Here is a 22,293-nt window from a genome sequence, read left to right on the forward strand (position 1 = left end):
CTATATATACACAATAAAAAATTTAATCTTTACTTTTCAAATGGACTAATACTTGTTCTTGTTTTTTCGTTTGATTATTTTACTTTTCATATGCATGGAAGCTTTATTTATATCAAAGAATGCTTAATGGTTGTCCGAAATTATTGAACCTGCAGCGTCCGCTTACACGTACAGCGGACGCTGCATTCATTGCAATGCTAAAAAAGCTACACCAAACACTGCATTCATTGAAAAAGCTATAGCTCTAAAGTCTCGACGTCTGCCGCACACCGCTGTAGCTGGACCCTGTAATAATTGCAAGGTCCGTCACAAATGGTGGTGCCATCAACATTATTGATGAAATTATATATATATTTTTAAAATTCATAATAAAAAAACCCATTGTTTGAGATGTTGTACAATTTAAAAAATTTAAATTGAACTTTTAGTATTAACTATAAATTTTTGCAAATTGTCAAATATTTGATCCTATAATTGTTATAAGTGTGAATAACACGTGTTCGATTGTCATAAAAATAACTATAATAGGGAGGGATGCAGTTGGAATATAATAGTTTTTTTGTTAGAAGAACAATTAAAAAAGTAGGACTCTTGTGAGACGGTTCCACGAATCTTTATCTGTGAGACATGTCAACCATATCGATATTCACAAAAAAAATAATATTTTTAGCATAAAACGTAATACTTTTTTTCATGAATGACTCAAATAAGAGATCCGTCTCACAAAATATGACCCGTGAGATCGTCTCATATAAGTTTTTGTCCAATTAAGACGTGATATTTGGGCTTTTCACGTACACTTTAAAAAATTTATATATTATCGTAGTTTCGAAAACATCTGACCAAAGTTGACTCATAGGCCTAATAACCTAGGCTCCTGGCAGGAGTAGGAGCAGGAGCGGAGCGGGGAGCTCGAGGTCTGCATTTTATTGATCATTTCTCTCTCTTTTTTCCGATTATAAGATTATTTTGTTCCGATTCTTCTGAAGATTGTAACCTCAATTTACTGTTATTGTGTGATTTTATCTTCTTTGATTCATAATTCGTTCGAATTAGGCGGGTTATTGTTTCCTGAATTGCGCGCATTATTGTCCAGGATTTCTTGAAATGGATGGATAAATCACCAGCTGCCGTCAATTATTTAATCGATCACATTTAATTTTTAGTTTAAATTTCTGATCCCCCCGTCGTGGCTTCGATTATTATTATTTTAATTTAGATTTTGGTAGTTTTTGCTGTGTATATTCTGACTTGAATTGTCCAATGAAAGAGAATCGGTAATGGTTCTCGCGTTAGATTTGCAGGATTTTCTTCTTCGAGCTAGGGTTTTGAAGCTCTACAGGCATGCTCTCAGGGTTGCTGGGAGAGCTCCCCAAGATTCTAGAGGTGAGACATATTTTCCTATTCAATTCAATTTTGTGTCAGCATATCCAAGTCTGTTTGGAATCTTAGCTTGCCAAGCCACCCCAAAATACTCTAAATATGTTTAAGGGTGTGCGGAACCGGAGGCGAAATCGGCCAATCAGTTTAGACTTGTCGGGCTCGCTCGGGTATCCCCGACTGACTTAGTTTATCAGGTCGTCGGGGACTCAGAAAGCTCTGCTCTTGGGAACCAGTCCACTATTAGTCATCTTTTGGTGCGGAATAGGACTCCTCGTTCTTGTGTCATGTGGTGTTTTGACTCGAGTTCTATAATAATTGGAGTTAAAAATGATCCTGTTATTCATATCTTTCGATTTTTGTTATCTATCTCGTCCCACGAACGAGCTTTGCCTTAGGTGGTTGTCTTCTCATGAGTTATGAACACACGACTGTAAGCTTGATGTGTTCTTAGATGTTGGGTGGTGGTCACTTACCTTAGGAAGTTCAGATGACGTGATATTCAATGATCTTGACATAGATGTGAACCCACACCTCTCTTTTATTGGTAGTGGTTTATGTCATTACACCACAAATTGTTGGCGTATCGATGATAATTTTGTTAACATTATCTATTGAATATGGCAAGATTTCCTAGTGAGTTAGCTCTCTTTAGATCATGTTTGTCATGCTTCTTGTTGGATAACATCGGAATATGGTGTTATAAGTTCCTTTTGTGCGTGTGTTCGCGTGCGCATTTTAACCTCACTTCCCCTTATTTTTTGTGGGTTACAGACGAATTGAGGCAGTTTATCAGACGAGAAATGGAAGTTAACAGGTCCTGCAAAGACAAACAGAGGATTAGATTTTTTATCAGTGACGGATTAGAGAGATTGAAGCGGCTGGATGAGACACTCGATATGCAAGGCCGATGATCATCACTCGTGTTTTCAACATGTTTCTGAGGTGAATGAAACTTCGTGTATTTCGAATTAACTCACAATTTTCGTAAAACTACCATATTAATTTCATCCCATCTTTGATATCTATATTGCTATTAGAGGTGCTACAAGCACCCATGTGAATGAAATATACAAAAAATCTAACTTTCTAAATTTGATTGTTCGTTATAATCTTATAAACAAATACAACGTCAAAACAATGAAAACTAAAGAACGACTAATGGAAATTGAAAGATAAATTTCTGTCATAATTTATCTTTGCTATAAACTGTAGGAATTTAATGAGTAAAAACATAAAACAAAATAAAGTTGTTAAAATCTGAACAAGAGTGACTTATAATATGAAAATCTGGAATGAAAAAAAATGAAATATGCTAAACTAGAAATATGAAATTCTACAGAAAGTTTGCAAGAGTAAATTTATCAAATTTTATTGTTATTGGTGACTTTTGGAATTAACTCCAAGCATATTCAAATCAAGTAAATTTATCTATTTATACTATAAACTCATAAATGGAAAGCAAGGATTGCATATAGATAGAATTTTACTTATTTGGTATCTCAATAATTGAGTTTGCTGAAGTAATTTTATTGCGTGTTTATACTATTTTCATACAATTATCCCTTCCATGTATGGAATAAAAATGTTGTAGAGTATCATTTTTTTGCACCCCAGAATAACGGAAGTTTAAAAAAACTTGTTTTGACGTTCAAAAGTTTCATTGAAATATGTATGATTTAAACAATCCATATAGTGTTTTAGAATATTTTACTTTCGTATATATAACGAGTCCGACTATTCCAGATTTAAGAGAAGATAGTCTTTGTTGTAAATTTCTACGAACGGATCTTTCTTCTTCGTCAACCGTTTAATCAGATCCATCTTCAGAAACTTGATTTCTTTTATAGATCGCAGTAGAAATCTAAACAAAATTTACGTCGAGGGGTGATCGCGGGAATTTCAGAAATCTAATGAGATGGCAGCGACGATGTGGTGGAAGGCGGTTGGTCGAATCCCTTGGAAGAGGTGGTCGAATTTTGTGAGGGGCTAGATAGAAAAAAATTGGTGGATAAAAAGTTGTGCATAAAAGTTTTGCGTATAACTGAACTATTGATTACACATATATAAAAATATTTTCTTGATCTAATCAATACTCTTCTTTTATTAGGATATTGTCTTGAAAATACCATGCATAATTAAATTACTATTAACTTTTGATAATACAATACACACACACATGCATATATATACACATATATATTTATTTAATTACTCATTTAATTATTAATTATTTAATTTATTCTAGGATTTTTTAGAATGTTTCATGAGTATTTTGCACTTAGTATTTATTACTAATAATTTATTATTTAATCATTATATTCTAAATTTACAAAATAAATAATTGTGAACTCATTATAAATCCGATCAATGATCAGACAGCGTCGATGTATCGATGATATAAATCTCGTTCGTTGTTGCCCATTTTTCGCTCGCAAGCGCACGATTGTCAAGTTTTAATATATGAGAGTAAAGTATCGTTCCCACGAGTAGTGTATATATAAAAGTATATTAGTGTTTGTAATTAAAATAGTCACGACTTTATCTAAAAGAATCAATTAATGGTTTGGTCTGCTTAAAACAAATTAATTGCAAATAAATATTAATTAATCACCGAATTGAGAAATATCAATGAGAAAAAATATATAAAAGAGTGATTTCACTTAGTTTCCGCAATAACCATTTCCCGGTTGCAGTTATATTCAATTGAATTCCAAACGTTTAACATCCAAGGACACTTAATTATTTTATTCTCCCTTTCCTAAGCGACGAATAAATTGTATTATTCAAACTTTGATTCAAACATTCCTAATAAAAATCTAAGTTCAAACGATATATTCAAACGATGATCTTTTCTAGGCCTCGCTAAAGTTATGCGCTTTTCGAACAACATAAACATTTAACGCTGTGTCTCAAATGATCTATAATTCTAGTCTCTCTCCCGAGTTGTAGAATTAATCAGATAACAGACAATTTATGGTCAGTAAATTGAAAACGATAAGAACTAGAAAACACAATTAAACCAAAATGAATCCAATCATATACACAACTGAGTCAGAACTATCGTGTCAACAAAACTACGTCATCCTCTAGAATGTAAAAATTATTTCATAGCGAAATCTAAACAAAAACCACGTATGTTTGATAGTCTAGACATCGCACACACAAGAAATTAAAGGCGAAAAAATTAGATAACAAATCAGAAGTGGCGCATATGTCCCCAAATTCTTCGTTCTTCGTCGTTGCGATAAAGTCTTGCGCTCCAATTCTTCGTCTCGTGCGTGTGCTCAGTGTTTCTCTCACGTTTTTTCTTTAGAAAACGGCCATCCTTTTGCTCTAGGTTTTGGCCCTTTTATTCACGCGCGTTGGCTCCAAATTTGTTTTTGCATGCCTCTTACGCGCAGGTGCGCATATTCTGGCGCAGTCCCACGCAAGCTGCTGGTGTACGCTCTTCTGTTTTTCCTTGCATCAATTTCGCTTCATGTACATCTTTTTCTCCATTCCTGTATGGACATTCAAAACAACCCAATATCGCACAATTCCGTTCGAAACTAACACAATTCAAATAGATTCTTGTATAAATTAGGTGCAATTCTCGCACTTATAATTCACATAATGAAAAATAAAAATTTCAAATGACAAAATTTTCTACTGATCCATTTTTTGGAGCTGCGAGATTTGTGAACTCATTCACTAAAATAGACAGTTCCACTCTCTTCACTTAATTAACAGTTAAGCTAAATTTTACTACTTTCATTATATGAAATCAAATTATAAATTCTTTTATAAGCAGTATGTTTGATATCTATCAAACTACAGTCACCAAATTCAACTTCTTGAATTTGACTATCTCAAAGGAAACACATAATCCAATACTTTTTTGACCTTCAATAGCTCAGAGATATAACTAGTCGTGGGTTCACAATATCATGTGATTCAAAACAACGATTGTTCCTATTAAGGCTTACTCTAATCAACCTCATTCTTTTTCATCAACCATTTGATCAAGAACGTGAGAACTCAAGCCTGATTGCACCCATCAGATCATAGTGAGAGAGTCTAATAGCATCGCTCCATGATCTGCTAGGTATAACTGATAGTGCATGTAAGAACCTGAAGTTATGATTAGCGTATAATATGGTCCATTCAATTCATATATCCTGATCAATATGCAACCATTGATATCTCGAGAGTTGCAAATGAATTCGATAACGATGTAATATATCTTTGAATAATAAAAGTGACATGGTATGTATAATTAAGGAAACATCTTTCCAAAATGCACATGTCTTACTCTGGCAAGAGATTTCTAGCACTATTAAGTCATCAAATCTCATAGGATATCTTCACTTATAGGTGAGTGGTGAATTTCCGATTATAATGCATTGACTCATATGTATTTTGAAACTACACCCAACCTTGTCACCTAATGACCTTCAATAGAGTTGGTAAACATATCAAAGTACATGCTAGTACGCAGAGCCTCCATGTTGTCTCGAATCAAAGGACTGATGATATACAACCACAACTGCGGATTATTCAACTCGATAAATGATAACTACTTAGAAAGTACAAGTTGGAGTTATTCAGTGCATCATCAAATGATAATTCGTATTTATGAATGGACATCTTCACGGCCTTATCAATGAAACATGACGTTTATATCACATATGCTAGTTTCAAACTCAAGTGATCTTTATCCTTATTTTACGAAGCTGAATCGACTAAGAATAAATTCAGAATATACGATACATTTGTTAATGAGTTTCATGATCTTATGTTAGGAGATAGACTTCATGGTACTTGTTGTATATTTTAGGGTTTTATCTATTCAGCTTGCATGAATATACAGATAAAGTAAATGTCATAATTGGATAAAATCATAAAATATTATTAAAATAAAGATTACATTTACATAAACGTCAATAAAACTCAAGTAACAAGTTTGTTTGCTGGACTGACCCACTCTAACAAAAAGTACCTAGAAAATATATTTTTGGGCTTTCAAATACTATTCCATTTTGAAAAAAATAGCATATTAATGTGGGCATCTCGTCAATATTAATTTTGGGTCTCCAAAATGACCAAACTCAATTAAAGTCTCATAATTAATAATAATAATATCCCGAAAATTTCCCTAATTTTACGCACATTTTGGCATTAAGATGGTGTTTCTATAAATTTATTTAAAACAATTTAATGTATTTTATAAATTCTTTTAAAAATGGCAAATTATCAAATATTTTTTGAGAGCTTATAATAAACTGTTTCAAAGTGTGTGTATATATATATATATATATAAAGCTATCCCAAACAAAAATATTATTAAAAGGACACATAACTATTTACTAAAACAGTCAGATTTACAGTCTAAATTCTCTGTTTTGAGATTTGGTCATTCGAGTAATAAAATGATTCTTAGTATTTTTTTTTACTTTACATCATATTTCATCGAATATTGACGAGACGTCATATATTCGATGAAATATACACTAGAAAATATTGACATGCCATCAAAAACACCACTATGATGAAATAAGACCAAAAGAAAAATAAGAACCAATTTACAGTATCAAGATCTAATTTAATTATCCGAAGAATTAAAACCGGAAATATTAATAAATATTGGCATACCGTAAAATATCTATAAATTTATACTCTATAAATTAATAGTCCTTTTAAAACAATATTTTCTGGCCTTGACTTGGACCAATGTACTAAGATAATAATTTTGATAAATTAATAAAATAATAATTTTCAAAATACTCTTTTATAAACCTATGATCTCATCATTATTATAAATTAATAATTGTTTATAATTACATATCTCTACTATTTTATAATATTTGAGAGATCTGTAAAAACTGCTCAACGAAGGACACCAACTTTTTTTTTCCCCTTTTTTACCCCTTAATTTACGATTAATGTTATGATGATGATGATTAATGTTATACCCTTCACTTCTCGCTCTACGTCCTCCACCTGCTCAGTACTCACTCCACGTCTCAAAGGAAATGCTTAAAAGAAAACTGATTTATACTTTGCTTCTTTGTAAAAATTTTGAGCCCTTGAAAAACATGTATTTCCATAACTCCCACTCCCAAACACAAGAACACCACGTTCCCACTCTCTCGGCTCTAGCTTCCATTAATAATTTCTTCTTCCGCTTCCTTTTCCATCCCACCTTTCGTCGTGTAAAAATCAATTGTAGGCATAAAAAAGGAGAAAATAGAACAAAATATCTTGAAGATCGGTTGCATGTATGTCATACGCCGCCGGAAAAGCCATTAAGTTTTCATTCTCTTGAAAATTCTTCCTTTATTTGACCTATTCTTTTCAAAGTAAAAAAATAGCTTCCAATGGATTATTTCCACCGATTTATTTTCTCTTTTACCTTTCTCAATTAAAAATCATCTTCTTTCAATTCAAGGATCGAGTGTGCAGTTATCAGGAAGAGCGGTTCGATCCCCAATTATGAATATGCTGTTATGTTATCTTGCAATTCTTTCGTCGTTGTACGTTGCTCACATGTAAATAAATCCTTAAATCTACATTCATTTTTCTTCTTGGAATTTTTTAATCATTTAATGATTGATCAAGCAACATTTCAAATGTANAATTTAGAACAATATAATTTTATTATTGTATATTTTTTTCTTTAAATTTAAATATAATCAGATTTCATCTCTAACTAGTCATTCTAAAGATTTGGTGTTTCATGATTGAATTGGAAAAAAATATATATGAATATTAGTTGTCCCTATGGAGCTTCATCTCGTATAATCGGTTCCAAATGATTTTTAGTCACAATATATGATGAATTTTATTTGATTATGCAACATAATTAATATTATTTAATTATAAAAAGCCACGTGTTTTACCTAAATTCGGTAAAGTCCATCAACTACAAAGCCGACAATTCTCATTGTGGATGATCGTAGAAGGTGGCTAGAACTGGTCGGTGGAGTTGAGAACAATAAGCAAACAGAAAAAATCACAAAAAACGCTCGCAAACTCATTAGCAAAAAGCTATAACAAATCTATGTAAATTTTCTCAATTATTCATTCACTTATTACAATTTTCATTAGCATAATTTTTTCAGTTTCATGCTGTTTATCAAATTTTCTTTTAAAAATATTGCTCAAGTTAGTAGCAACATAATTAAATTCGATGTTGTTCATAGAATTTTCATGTAATTTTCATCATATATCTCAACCAAATTCTTAGCTTTAAAGTCATACTGAGAAAATTATAACGAACGGTCGAATCGAGACATATAACCCCTGATCGTAGAAGTCGGATAGATCACAAATTAGCACGATCACGTGCCTGATACATCCCACATTTTTATGTGCAGATGAATCACTTACGTGTGTGTGTGTGTGTATATATATATATATTCTGCACACGCGATGCGTGTGTACAGTCTTTTTTATCATTATCGATGGACTAAAGTGAAATTTGACAAATTGTGGAGGGGCTAAATTGATATTTGAATTGTTGAAATAAAAAAAAAGTGTGTGTTGAAATTTAAAACAAAAAACAATAAAGTAATATTAGTATGAAAAAAAAATTTATGTCTTTCCTAGATGGTTCTTATGATGTCCGCAATTTTAATAAAATAGAATAATATATATATAATAAAAAAATTGCACCGGTTTCTTAAAACCAGCATTTACTCACAAAACCTCGTTCTACTTTTACAAATCCCTTGTTCCTCACTGAATCAATCTCCGTTCAATCCAAACCCAAACTCCATCGTTCCTGTTCCATCGAAATTTTCCCCTGTTTCTTTTTCATCAGATCAAAATCAAGATTTTCCTTAGGTTGGATCAAATTCATACACCGAGAATTCAATCAAAATTTGATCTAAATGGCCAAGGTGAGGGGCAGTCGGCAGCAGGGGAAGCGATCATCGACGGTGGTTTTGGTGCTTTCTATGCTTTTAATGCTGTCTGTGGTGCTATTAATTCTGCTGGGCCTCGGAATTTTATCTCTACCTATCGGTTCCGACGGAGACTCCCACTCCCCGCTTGTCGCCGATCGTATCAAATTTAAGCGCGTGACGATAGAAATGTAGTTTATTTTGTATTTTGGGTGAATTTTTCTCGTCAATGTCTGGTGTTGAATTTTGTTTTTTTGTTGTAGGGGTAAAGATGAGTGGGGAGGATTAGGGAAGAGAGGAGAACAGTGGACGGAGATTCTTTCTTGGGAGCCCAGGGCTTCCATCTATCATAATTTCTTGGTCAGTTTTGGTTGTGTGCATGTTGTTTGTTTGGATTATTGCCTGTTTATTTTTCTTTTGGATAATGAGAATTAACTATCCGCTTCAATTGTGATGTTGCCATTTTTTTCAAATGTTTATTTCTTGATTAGAACTATTTGGTCCTCTTTCTGAATTTTTTTGTCGGTTCTATGCGTATTGACTCGACTATAAGATTTGGTGAAAGGATAGGAGAACCGAACTATCAAATGGTTGTGGTTCTTGCTACATTATAATCTAAGCTTGAGCTGAATTGTCATACCAGCAGTATTTAGCCTGGATTTCTCTGTTAATGTGAACTGATTCTTTTATTTGAAGAATAATGAATCATGGGCTTGTCCACCAGTGTAGCAGTTTTGTTTTAAAATACTGATGAGCGAAGTGAAAGTGCAGCTTCTGTTTCAAGTAATCTAATGTCTATGTCGTGTGCACCTATGGTGGTGTACTGGCATTAAATTTTTTTCCACATAATTTGGAAATAGTGTGTATGAATTCAGACATGGTTATGTCGGCGAATGACGTAAAATCGGAGCTTTTGTATTGTTTCGTAAGATAATTTGGTAGACTTATTAATTTTGCCAAAAATTTGAGATTCGATTATCTGCTGTGATGCTGTGTGTAATTTAGTTTAATTAATAAGATAACTGTATGTGGTTACTTACTCGTGTTTTGGCAGAGTAAAGAGGAATGTGAGTACCTGATAAATCTTGCAAGACCTCACATGAAAAAGTCAGCAGTTGTTGATAGCAAGACTGGCCAGAGTAAAGATAGCAGGTATGTTTCTTTGTGCCCTTTCTTTTATTCATCTTGAATTCTTCTATTTATTGAAATCGATATTAGTCTAATCTTGAGAACTTTTGTTTTCTGTCTTATTCTTATCTTGAATATCTAAAGCTGTAATCGTCTTGTCTTTCAGAGTTCGTACAAGTTCTGGAATGTTTTTGAGGAGAGGGCAAGATAAAATCATCAGAACTATTGAAAAAAGAATAGCAGACTACACATTTATCCCTGCAGGTATGCAAATTTTAAATATTTTCGCTGCATCATTTCAATGTTTTCATTTTCCAAGGTTTGTTATGACAAAGTTCCACTCGCCTGATGTCACACAAATTTCTATGAAAATACTTGAGAAATTTGAATTAAGAAGCCTCAATTTGATTGGATGTACTCTTATCCTCCCCCAGGTCCTGTATTTCTGTTTTTTTTAATAATATATTTTTTTATTGTGGAAAAAATAGATGGATGTCTATAATATTTAAGATGCTTGAACTTAGACGATCAAATACGCAGTTCGTCCTTTATTTTCATTCTCTCTTGCTTCAATACTATGGATCCAAATGAAGGCAAATACTANTTTTTTTTTTTTTTTTTTTTTTTTTTTTCATATTTCAAACTCAGACTTGATTTTCTAAAGCCGGTTCATAGCTCAAAAAATGAACTATTTTGGACTCAAGTTCGACTCGACTTAAATTTCAAATTTGAGTTTGATTTGTTTGGTTAGAACTTACTTATCGAGCTCTATCAAACAAATGCTCAAGTTCAGGGTTAAACTTGTGAGCTTGTTTGAATTTCAGTTATTAAACTCACGAGTGAGTAGCTAGCCATTGAAAAAAAGTAATTCTTGTTCAAATTTGGGTCATAAAATATTTGAAGATCGAGTTTGTATCTCCAATACAATGGACTAGTATTTGAGTTGACTTGATTTGTTTGCATCTCTAGTCAATACTTGCAAGACAAGATTTGGGATGTTGTCTAGTCCAGGGTTCATCTTTTCTACATGAGATGCTGGTCTGCTATTGCTTTCTATCATGTGAAAGTGTTTAAAATACTTCCTAGAAATGGTTAGTTGATTATGCTTAGACTGTCGTTGCAGAACATGGAGAAGGTCTACAAGTGCTGCACTACGAAGTTGGACAAAAATATGAACCTCATTATGATTACTTTATTGATGAATTTAATACAAAAAACGGGGGTCAGCGGATAGCAACTGTTCTTATGTATTTGTAAGGTTTTTTTTTTTTTTAATTTGTAAGGGTTTTACTCCCTTTATAAAATATTTTCACTCATATTAACTTTCACCGAGGCAAGATAATGTTGACTTCCGATCTCTCTCTGTCTTTTCATCAAATGCAGGTCAGATGTTGAAGATGGGGGCGAGACAATTTTTCCTGCTGCAAAGGGCAATTTTAGTGGTGTACCAGGATGGAATGAGATGTCAGAATGTGCTCGGAGAGGCCTTGCCGTGAAACCAAAAATGGGCGATGCATTGCTTTTCTGGAGTATGCGCCCCGATGCCACTTTAGATCCATCAAGCTTGCATGGCAAGTGTCATTTATCTCCACTTGGAAATATACATCACTTTTTTCATTTCGTTAATCTTCCACCATCATCATCTTCCTCTCCGGCAACTTGAGAACAAATATTTTTTACATTTCTAATTATCCCAGGAGGTTGCCCTGTTATCAAGGGGAACAAGTGGTCGTCTACGAAGTGGATGCATGTTGATGAATACAAGGCCTAGCGAATTTCATCGGTAAGAGTTGTAAAACCATAATGACTTCCGACTTTCTTCTTAACATACATGACAACGGTCTTTCAGATGTGGTAGCATCAGAAATTACTTGATGCAACCTGCATGATGTATCGCTTGATGAAATATTTTCAGGAGCTGAAGATACCGAGGCTTATTTCTGGTCGAATCGTACGACTGTTTGCAATTGTTAACTGGTATAACATTAGAGGTATGCATTTGTTATTTTCTGGCTAGATAGTCCATAGGATGGGAATTTTGTTTGAGGAACAAATAAAAGTTTGGCACGACCAATTCAATAGGCTCATCCCCAAGTTAGTCCGATTGAGGAAAAAGAGATTGAAATATGTAATTAGGTATTATAATATAATGTAAATTGTTTTGTAATCGGTATGATGTTTAGAATACCTTCAATTTTTTCTTCTTCTGATTCTAACAAATCTTTCATAGTCCCGTATATACCTGCGTGTTTGTTCAGTCGATTTTTTTTTAAAGTTCAGAATATTTTTATATAAAATTACGAAAAATAAAAAAAAATGTCGATTTATCGATTCTAATTAAAAGTAGGTGACGCATGCATGCCGGGCCATGCANAAAGTGTTTGGATGAATTTATTTTAAATAACTTAAATATGTTAGTGTGTTTGATAATATATTATTTTTTTGTTGTCAAAATTTAAAAAAAGTATAATATTATGAGTTAATGTATGTATATATATATATGAAAATAGTTTTATAATTTTAATATTAAAAAATAAATCTATTTTATGTTTATATTTAGAAAGATTGATGTTTTTTGGGAAAAATACTTAATATTATTTATAATGTGTGCTAGCAAAATGTTGATTAAAAAATTATTGTTATTAATTTAATTAATGAAATTTTAAAAATTTTGTTTTTTATATCCTAATAAAAAAATAGAACAAAATCATATTTTAAATTAGACAAAAGAAAAGTGATAAAATTGAGATGTTAAAACTGATGATAAAGTGGGGATTTAAAATGATATTTAAGTATATTTGGAAAAGAAACATATCAAAATAAAAATTTTTGAAAAAAAAGATTTTAACTCTGCCAAAAACACCTTAATCGAATTAACTCACGAGTCATAGCAATCGAGTCATACCATTATTTTTTCTTAAAATTTAAATAATTAAACTTCAACGTGAATAAATTTAAAATATTTTTCTGAATTCCAATTTAGTTTTATCTTTTACCAAAATCAGAACCGTTGATTTCGAAAATAAAATCATAGACTTTTAGATAGAAGAAAATGTGAGATTTTACTGTACCACGAACGTATTGACTGTCAATAGAGGTGTAAACAAATAGTGTCATCTAACGAATTTAAATGCCAACTGAATTAGTTTGAACTTTTTTTAGCCAAATATGTTTCAATAGTTTACAAAAATCTCCTTAGCTTTTAAAAAATATTTTTTTATGTTCAAATATTGTAACACAAACTCGAACAATGATTTGAATCGAATTCAAGCAATTGTTTTTAATCTTTTGAGCTTCGAATCGAACTCGAATATATATTTTTGAACCTAATGAATGAAATATATAATCTCTTTCCTAAAAATGATAAATATGAGTTGAACAAAAAAGAAATCTATGAAATATTTAAAGAATGTCCTGCCTCATTTAAATAACTTACCATATTATGAAACTAACCTAACAATAAAATGAAAGGAAAATTGAAAAACAAATGGAAATAAAACAAAAAAAGCTCCCCATTCAATCCGTAGTGAATAAAGTCATATCCTACATCCTTCAACCCTTTGCACGGCATATTTTATTTCACATAAGCCACAAACTCCACCTCAGGCAGTTGTACGAACCGGTGGCCTATTAGATCGGAATCCGCCGCCCCTGCCACGAGTACCCCTTCCCCAGCCACGGCCTGATGAGAAAATTAACAAAATTAAGTTGGTATGAAGTCATTAAGAACATAATAACTCAGGCAGGTTGTTCGTTTAAATTCAAATAACGCGCAATGATGTGAGATAGCAATATGTGAAATAACATGTTGGATGACAATGATCCATCATAGCAATAAAAAAAAAACTCAGATCTTTTGGATGGCCTGCTTTTTTTCCCCTTCATGAGGGTTTGTCCTAATTCTTTGTTCTGAATTTTTCCAAACAAAATAGTTTAGATTGGCCAGAATGGCACAAGAAAGCAATTAAAACAGGGAATGCAGCCAAACAATAGCCCGAGAATTTTGGTACAACAGTATCGATAAGCCAGGTGGTGGCGCTGATAAGAAACAAATATGAAACCCTCCAAACACCGATCAAGACAGAAATAACTGAAGGCATTGTCTAACAGAATTATATTCAGTTCAAATTGAAGATAAGAAATGCATAATACCGCGATGTGCATCTTGATAGTAGTCTCCAGAATCATACTGGGTATCCACATGCGGACTACTGTACCCTCCTCTTCCACGACCACGGAAATTGCGAGCTCTTCCGCGACCCCTGGCCATGGAATACCCATGATTTTGCTCGTAGCCTCCATCATTGTACTCAACAAATGCAAAACCATTCCCTAGTAAGCAATAAAATAACCACATCAAAGGTATATTAAAAGTTCCACTCAATCTGTCTACCGTAAGTTTACTGCCAAAACAAAGGTGGCATTTGTTTTTATTAAGATAGGAACTTAGATCTAGCCGATGTGGAACATTTAACACACCTTCTCACACCCATAAATGAACTCGAGCGTGAGCCGTAAAGTTTACAAGATATTATTGAGTGGCCCATAGACAGACTAATACACAACGGAGGGTCTGGACTCTGAATCTAATGTTAAGATTGATATTTGGGCATAAATCAACCCCAAAAGCTACTCAAGGAGGGAGGATTGTCCAAGTCCATATATACAACTCCCAAAGACTTAATCCATTCGATATGAGACATTTAACACACCCTCTCAGGCTCAGAAATGAACAACTGGAGTGTGAAGTTATAAGACATCATCGGATAGCTCATAGGACAGTACAACATATAACGGTAGGCCTTGACTTACCATATTAAGATTAAGACTTAGGCCTAACTCAACCCTAAAACCTAGCTCAAGGGGAGAAAATTTTCCAAATCCATATATACAAATCCCATCGACTTAATCCAACCAAGTGAGATATTTAACAGTTTTACGCTAAATTTTGGAGAAATTGTTTTCCATATCCAAAAAGTAAAATTTTCAACTCTTTCAAAACCAAAATAAATTAAAAAAAGAAAACAAAAGTAAAAAAAACTAGACGTTGCAAAATCCATTTTGAAATTTTGGAGGAAGAAAATAACTTCTTTAAGAAATAATAAGATCACGAAACAATTTGGGGCAATCCACGGTTATTAAAAAGATCAATCAGGATAAAACCATGTGGAGGTCTAGGCCTTCCCCTCCCTCTAGCAATTTGACCTCTTCCTCGAGCATGTGGTGATCCATCTGCAAATGTATAACCTGTTAATCAGAAGTAATGAAGGAATTATCAAAAACAAGTACGGGTAAAATGGTGATCACCTCCATCATAGTCGAGTTCTGTAGACACCTTCACCTGATCAATTGGTATGGGTTGTTGGTACCTGCAGCAAACTAAGGCCAATCAGTAACCCCACTTAAAAAAAAACAATTACATAAGGAGCACAAATAATGCAAGGTGCCAACAGATCAAAAAATAAATTGTAAACCAACAGGATCAGAAATTTCTTAAATACAATCACAAATAGGGAGTGACAAAAAGAAAAAAAAAAAAAATACAAATAAAAGAAGAATTAGGCTTTTTAACTTGTATCCACCATATTATTTGTTCTACAAGATAATCAACTGGCTAAACGGTGATTATAATTTGACAGATGGACAAAACATAGGATTAAAACAGTCATAAAAATCAGAAATCACTTGCCCGATATTTTCATTGTCCAACTGCTTCTTTGAGAGAGTAATAGTAACCATAGAGACTTTCCTTGTCGTTTCCAGACTGTAGCATACACAAGAATGTCACACAGATCAGTAGTATTGACGCACTCAGAGCAATATCGACTGGAAAATTCAATTTAGAAGTTTAAAAATATGAAATGTATCGGTATATCTGAATACAATTTCCAGGGGTTTTTCAAACATTATGCTATCAATTTCGTTTTCTATCTCAAAAAGTCAAGACTCACAAAATCTCCAACAATATCATCAAATTTAAATCTACCATATTTCAATAGAGTAGTACATGTTAAATTCTAAAATACTGTAAAATTAAAACAAATATATATGCTATAATATCACTAAAACGATGCATTTCATGCAATGTGACATCCACAGTAAACATTGTTTCTTTCAGGAGAAGAAATGAATATTCTTCAATATACTTTCCATTTCCCAAAAGCACCTTACAGAGAATTATTTTTCAAAAAATGCTGAAAACAAAAGAAAATATAGTCCTTACGTCTGGAGGCCTTCTTCCAATGGTTCCCATGTGTCGATTATGTCAATAGATTGAATTGCTATAATTTGGTGAAGACCAACTATTCTCCTCTATATTGCAGGAAACACACGTTTAATATCTCCAGTAAAAGAAGAAATTGATGGTTAGTTAGACTTAAACACTACAATAATCATCATAAAGAAACCTTGATTAACTCCACAATTGTTACACTTTTGTTGATGGCTCTGCCCATTGCCTTGAAAACTATTTCATCTGAACCCTTTTCCTACAATAAGTATAATTACACATCAGAAACAGTACGCCCTATACATGCACTTATGGAAGCTTAAAAAACATTCATACTCATTGAACACACAAATGAGTAATATAAATTCCATGAAACACCAAATATCTTGCACTCAGATAATCCTTGAACATATATCTGTCCTTAAAGAGAGATGAAAAAATCTTGCTCATCTACACACCACACAAAATTCAACAGCCCACAAACTCCAATGAAAAATGAAGTACCATGATACATTCCTCATGTTACACTCACACCATCTCAGCCTCATCACTACAGGATTTGAATTTAACATAAACAGTCAAACATCAACAAGGATTACTTCTAAGATGTGTATGAACAGTGAATTTTCTAAAAGACTTGTCACTTTCCCCCTAAATTAGGAACACAATTCCTTAATGAGGAACTACAGGCAATTCACGTAGCTGGGCAAGTTCCAAGTTATCATCACCTTGTCATATTATCAAACCACATTTATGTCCAAAAAATCAACTCAATCAAGCATTCCCTTCCCTAGAATAAATTCCTAAACTGCCAAAATATGTGTCAACTACTTTCACTCAACACAATGCTATAAATAGAAAACCAAGCCACAAAATAAAACCGAGTATAATCATCTCATTCAATCATATATAAATAAACTCTACCTACTATTTCCAAATGCTGTTTATCGGCCATTCATCAAATCTAAAAACAGAAAACAAGAACAAGAGATAATGATTACATAAATACGAGCAAAAATTGAACCTGAAGCAAGTTCATGGCGTAAGAGATGTAGTTTCTCATCCTGCCTTGACTAGTAATCCGAATCTCATTCTCTCCAATTGATGTTTCCTCCCTCGGTTTCTGCACCTTATGGTACCGATCCATGCCCCTACAAAAAAATCAAAACTTAAGCAAAAATCTACAAATAAATGAAAATAAAACGAGAATTCATTAAAAAAAACAGTAACCTACAAAAAATCAAAACTTAAGCAAAAATCTACAAATAAATGAAAATAAAACGAGAATTCGTTGGAAAAACAGTAACAGCAGGTGAAAATAAGAGCAAAAAAGAAAGATATTAATTACAAAAACAATTTCTTCCCCAAATAAAAGATACACACATTAATTCAAATCAAATTACCCGAATATGTCTGCAAGATAAGATATTGAAATCCACAAAGAAAAACCTTGCAGATATTGAAATCCACAAAGAAAAACCCTCTTCTTGCCTTACGCCCTAATTAGGTCACTGCAAGCTCGAGGTATTTATATCCTCGTGCCCTACTTCGTCGGGAAGCCAAATTTTTTTAAAATATTATAATAAAATATAAAAATAAAAATAATAATTTATTATCTTATTATTTAAATAATTTTACAATAAATAATAAATAATTGGAGTTTTTTTTTATGTCGGAACCCTTGTAGAATATAAAAATATATATTTTACTCCAGTGAAAATAAAATTGACATTTCAGTAATTGAATTTTATTAAAAATGCATGATTTATGTTATAGATAAAGTATTTTAGATGATTTTTGAGATAAAATTTATATTTAATCGTGTTATCAACTATTTAAACTCTGTAAATATACTTTATTTATACTATATTATTAAATTTGTGCCTCTCAGAGTAACTACCTTAGATGACATCAAAATATTTAATTTCATAATCACATTTTTTACTTTACTAAAAACCTTCTCAAGTCACTCCATATTTTAAATACAAAAATATAAATAAATCTTCCCTTTTAAATCGAACAACTCTTCTAAATTGAAAATAATTTCGCATTAATTGTTTAATATTATTTCATCAAATTAAAAATAATAATAACACATGCAACACGTGTTCATCTTTTACTAGTAAATAAAAGTCTCCAAGAACGAATAAAATATTTCAAGTTATTTTCTCTTCTCTACCTTCTTTACTATTTACAACAAATTATCAGCACGAACGTTATTTATTCTTATTATTTATGCTCTTGAAGTACTACAAATTCAAAGTTACGTTGATGTTCCTGAATAGCACAAATTTAATTTTATATTAATGTTTTTTAAGAGTACGACTTCATATTTTATGTTGATGTTCTTGAAGCAGCATAACAACTTTTATTTTATATGAATGCTTTTAAGTAGCGTTTCTTTAGTTTTATATTGATGTCCCTGAAGTGACACAATAATATTTTTAATTTACAAGATCTATGATTTAAAATATTAAATTTGTTAATATTCTTGAAGAAATATCGGTAAAAACTTGTATTTGTTTGAAATATATGTATAATATATTAATTTGTTAAAGTTGGTTGTTACGATGACAATATAATCTTTAGAATTAATTGATCTAAAAATTTGATATTAAATTGATAACTCATTCTCGTATTAATAGGGAAATCATTTTAACAAAAACAAAAACTCTTGTAAGACGGTTTCATGGGTCGATTTTGTGAAACAAATACTCTATATGCGTCATCCACGAAAAAGTATTACTTTTTGGCAAAAACTTGTGTGAGACGGTCTCATGTGTCGTATTTTGTGAGACGGATCTAATTTGGGTTATCCATGAAAAAGTATTACTTTTTATGCTAAGAATATTACTTTTTATTATGAATATCGGTACGATTGACCCGTCTCACATATAAAGATTCGTGAAACTGTCACACAAGAAACCTGCTCTTACTTTTTATGTCAAATTTATTAATTTTTATTGTAAATATGGAATGAGTAATCCGTCTCACGAATAAAGATCTGTGAGATCGTCTTATGAAAGACCTATTCTTTAACTATTATTTACATAGCGTGAGTTTATAATAACAATTTCCATTGATCGCTCCCTTAAGTTTTATTCTACAAATATGTTTGTGTCAGATTGTAATATTATGGGTTTAGAACTGCCAAAATTTTTTCTTCCTTTACGGCTTTTATGATCTACTAAATTTATAGTATGTACCGTATTAACTTAAGAGTATAAATTAAAATTTATTAAATTTTCTTGTTTTTCATCGTCATGTTTATAATATTTCAAAAATATTGTCACTCTAATTAGATTTTGGTTTCTTCTTATAATAGTTGTAATGACGAACATCACCAAACTTGAATTTGAAACACTCGACTTGACTGGGAAAAATATTTATCATGGATTTTAGATTTTGAGGTCCACCCTGTCTCAATGAATTTAGGTGGGAGATACAATCAAAGAAGAAAATGAAATGTCTCAGTAGGAGCGTGCAAAACACTCATTTTCCTTCGTCATCAACTTAATGATGAGTTGAAAGTTAAGCATTTCACTGTGAAAGAGCCATGAGAGCTTTGGAAAAATCTAAAAAAAAGATTTCACTATCAGAGAATTGTAGTACTCCCAAGAGCCCGATATGAATGGATGCGTCTATTCTTACAAGATTTTAAGTCTGTAAATGATTATAAGTCTGCAGTATTCAAGATTAGTTCCCTACTAATATTTTGTGGAGAGAAAGTCGTTGATCAAGACATGTTAGAAAAGACACTCTCCATTTTTCATGAATCAAATGTGCTCATGCATCAGCAATATCGTGAACGTGAATTTCAAAGGTACTCTGAACTCATCTCGTTCATATTAGTTGCTGAACAAAACAATGACCTGCTAATAAAAATCATCAAATGCGCTTAACTGGATCCACACAATTTCTTGAAGCAAATAGAACTATATTTCCTGAAGAATATGGAATTCCATTTCCTGAAGCAAATGCTAATTCAACTCAAAATCATACGTAACAAAGAAAGCAAACGTGGATGTTGGCATGGGCATGGGCGTGGACGTAGCCAAAGAAGATATTATTAGCAACAAAATGGAAAGAAACATAAAACAAGACAAGCCACCAGCAGTGTATTTCCAATAATGAAGAAGTAAAGTTCAAAAGTGTGTAAAGAAATTTTTTATAGATGTAGAGTGAAAGGGAATTGGTCTTGTACGACAAAACATCTTGTGGATCTCTACCAAAACTCAATCAAGAAAAAAGGAAAAATGGAGACAAATTTTGTGGACAATGATGATCCAATTGATATAGCTCATTTGGACGTCTCTGATTTCTTCTCTTATCCAGATGGAAATATAAATAATTTGATTTGTGGTAGTATGTTAGAAAACTATGAATAATTTTTTTATTGGTCTTGCTTCTACTTTGGATTTCAATTGATTTTTAAGTTATTGTGGTCTTGTTTTTATTTTGAAGTTCAATTCATGTTTAGGATTTTTCGTGGAAGTGTATTTTATTGTTCAATAAATGTTTTTATTATTATTTAATAAAATATTTCATTTGAAAGTCTTACATATTATTTATCATATTTTTCTTATTGAGTTATATTATATTTTAAATTAATGATGAAATGTCACGATGAATGCTTAGCGGATAATGGTATAACACATACCGTTCTTCAAAATAAAAGGTATTTTTTAGAGTTAACATTAGCTGAACAATATCGGGTGCATCAAAGATTATTGAAGGCTATGGAAATGCAAAAATCATTTTACGAAATGATACAATCCTATACATTGAAAATGCTCTGTATACTAGCAAATCCAATAGAAATTTGCTTAGCTTTAAAGATATCCATCGAAATAGATACTATATTGAAACACTTGCTGAGAATAATGTTGAATACGTTTGCATAACATCTATTATATATGGGTAGAAGCAGATAAAAGAAAAATTATATGCACTCCCTTGTTCACAAGACAAACTAATTATAAGACCTTATCCTACAAAGGTCAATGTTGAAATCCCAACCTCATTGGGATATTTGTGGGCTTATACACCCACCATGTGGATCATTTCGATATAATGCATCTACTGGATGGTCACATATTAGTTTGCTTCAATTCAAAATATAGCTCTTGCTAGATTACTTGCAAAAATTATTAAATTACGAGCTCAATTCCCAGATCATTCAATCAAGACAATTCGTCTTGATAATGTTGCTGAATTTAAACCGCATACATTTAATAACTATTGTATGTCAATAAGAATTTCAGTTGAGCATTTGGTTGCCCATGTTCACACACAAAATGCCTTAGCAGAGTTTTTTTATCAAGCGCTTGCAATTAATTATTATACCATTACTGATGAGAACAAAACTTCCATCATCTGCGTGAGGCCATGCCATAATACATGCTGCATCATTGATTCATATAAGGCCAACTTATTATTACCAATACTCACTCTTACAACTTGCTTATGGTCTAGAACCTGATGTTTCTAACCTTTGAGTATTTGGTTGTGTATTACAAGTCCCTCTCCCACCTACACAACGAACCAAAATGGGTCCACAATGTAGACTTAGGATTTATGTGGGATATGATTCACCACCGTCCAAGTCATCGGGAAATTGCCGGAACAGAAGCAAAACATCACCATAGCTGAATCTGAGTAACTGAAACA

At 32.2% G+C, this 22,293-nt stretch overlaps 3 protein-coding genes across 4 annotated transcripts; 2 read left to right on the top strand and 1 right to left on the bottom strand.

The window, feature by feature from the left end:
- The first annotated feature begins 883 nt into the window (after positions 1–883).
- Positions 884–2,390, top strand: LOC140975895 (uncharacterized). Its single transcript, XM_073439823.1, has 2 exons — positions 884–1,386; positions 2,155–2,390. The coding sequence occupies exons 1-2, from the start codon at positions 1,281–1,283 to the stop codon at positions 2,292–2,294; spliced, it is 246 nt and encodes an 81-aa protein (XP_073295924.1). The 5' UTR covers positions 884–1,280; the 3' UTR covers positions 2,295–2,390.
- A 6,664-nt stretch (positions 2,391–9,054) lies between these two features.
- LOC140975188 (probable prolyl 4-hydroxylase 3) lies at positions 9,055–12,460 on the top strand. The gene is made up of 8 exons (XM_073438762.1): positions 9,055–9,457; positions 9,530–9,626; positions 10,321–10,418; positions 10,561–10,658; positions 11,518–11,647; positions 11,778–11,965; positions 12,092–12,177; positions 12,310–12,460. Exons 1-7 carry the CDS (start codon positions 9,255–9,257, stop codon positions 12,163–12,165), a joined length of 888 nt encoding a protein of 295 aa, XP_073294863.1. The 5' UTR covers positions 9,055–9,254; the 3' UTR covers positions 12,166–12,177; positions 12,310–12,460.
- A 1,264-nt stretch (positions 12,461–13,724) lies between these two features.
- On the bottom strand, positions 13,725–18,179 carry LOC140975190 (uncharacterized). Of its 2 annotated transcripts, XM_073438764.1 has the most exons (10): positions 18,104–18,179; positions 18,027–18,072; positions 17,648–17,774; positions 16,802–16,882; positions 16,618–16,706; positions 16,084–16,158; positions 15,702–15,763; positions 15,558–15,626; positions 14,547–14,726; positions 13,725–14,076 (listed from the first exon to the last, which is right to left on the bottom strand). In XM_073438764.1, the coding sequence occupies exons 3-10, from the start codon at positions 17,768–17,770 to the stop codon at positions 13,997–13,999; spliced, it is 759 nt and encodes a 252-aa protein (XP_073294865.1). In that variant the 5' UTR covers positions 17,771–17,774; positions 18,027–18,072; positions 18,104–18,179; the 3' UTR covers positions 13,725–13,996. The 2 variants fall into 2 exon arrangements, with proteins under 2 accessions (XP_073294865.1, XP_073294864.1); XM_073438763.1 differs by lacking the exon at positions 18,104–18,179 and having other exon boundaries at positions 18,007–18,029.
- Positions 18,180–22,293: the final 4,114 nt, after the last annotated feature.

Source organism: Primulina huaijiensis, chromosome 4 (assembly GCF_012295235.1).
Source record: "Primulina huaijiensis isolate GDHJ02 chromosome 4, ASM1229523v2, whole genome shotgun sequence".
NCBI classification, from domain to species: domain Eukaryota; kingdom Viridiplantae; phylum Streptophyta; class Magnoliopsida; order Lamiales; family Gesneriaceae; genus Primulina; species Primulina huaijiensis.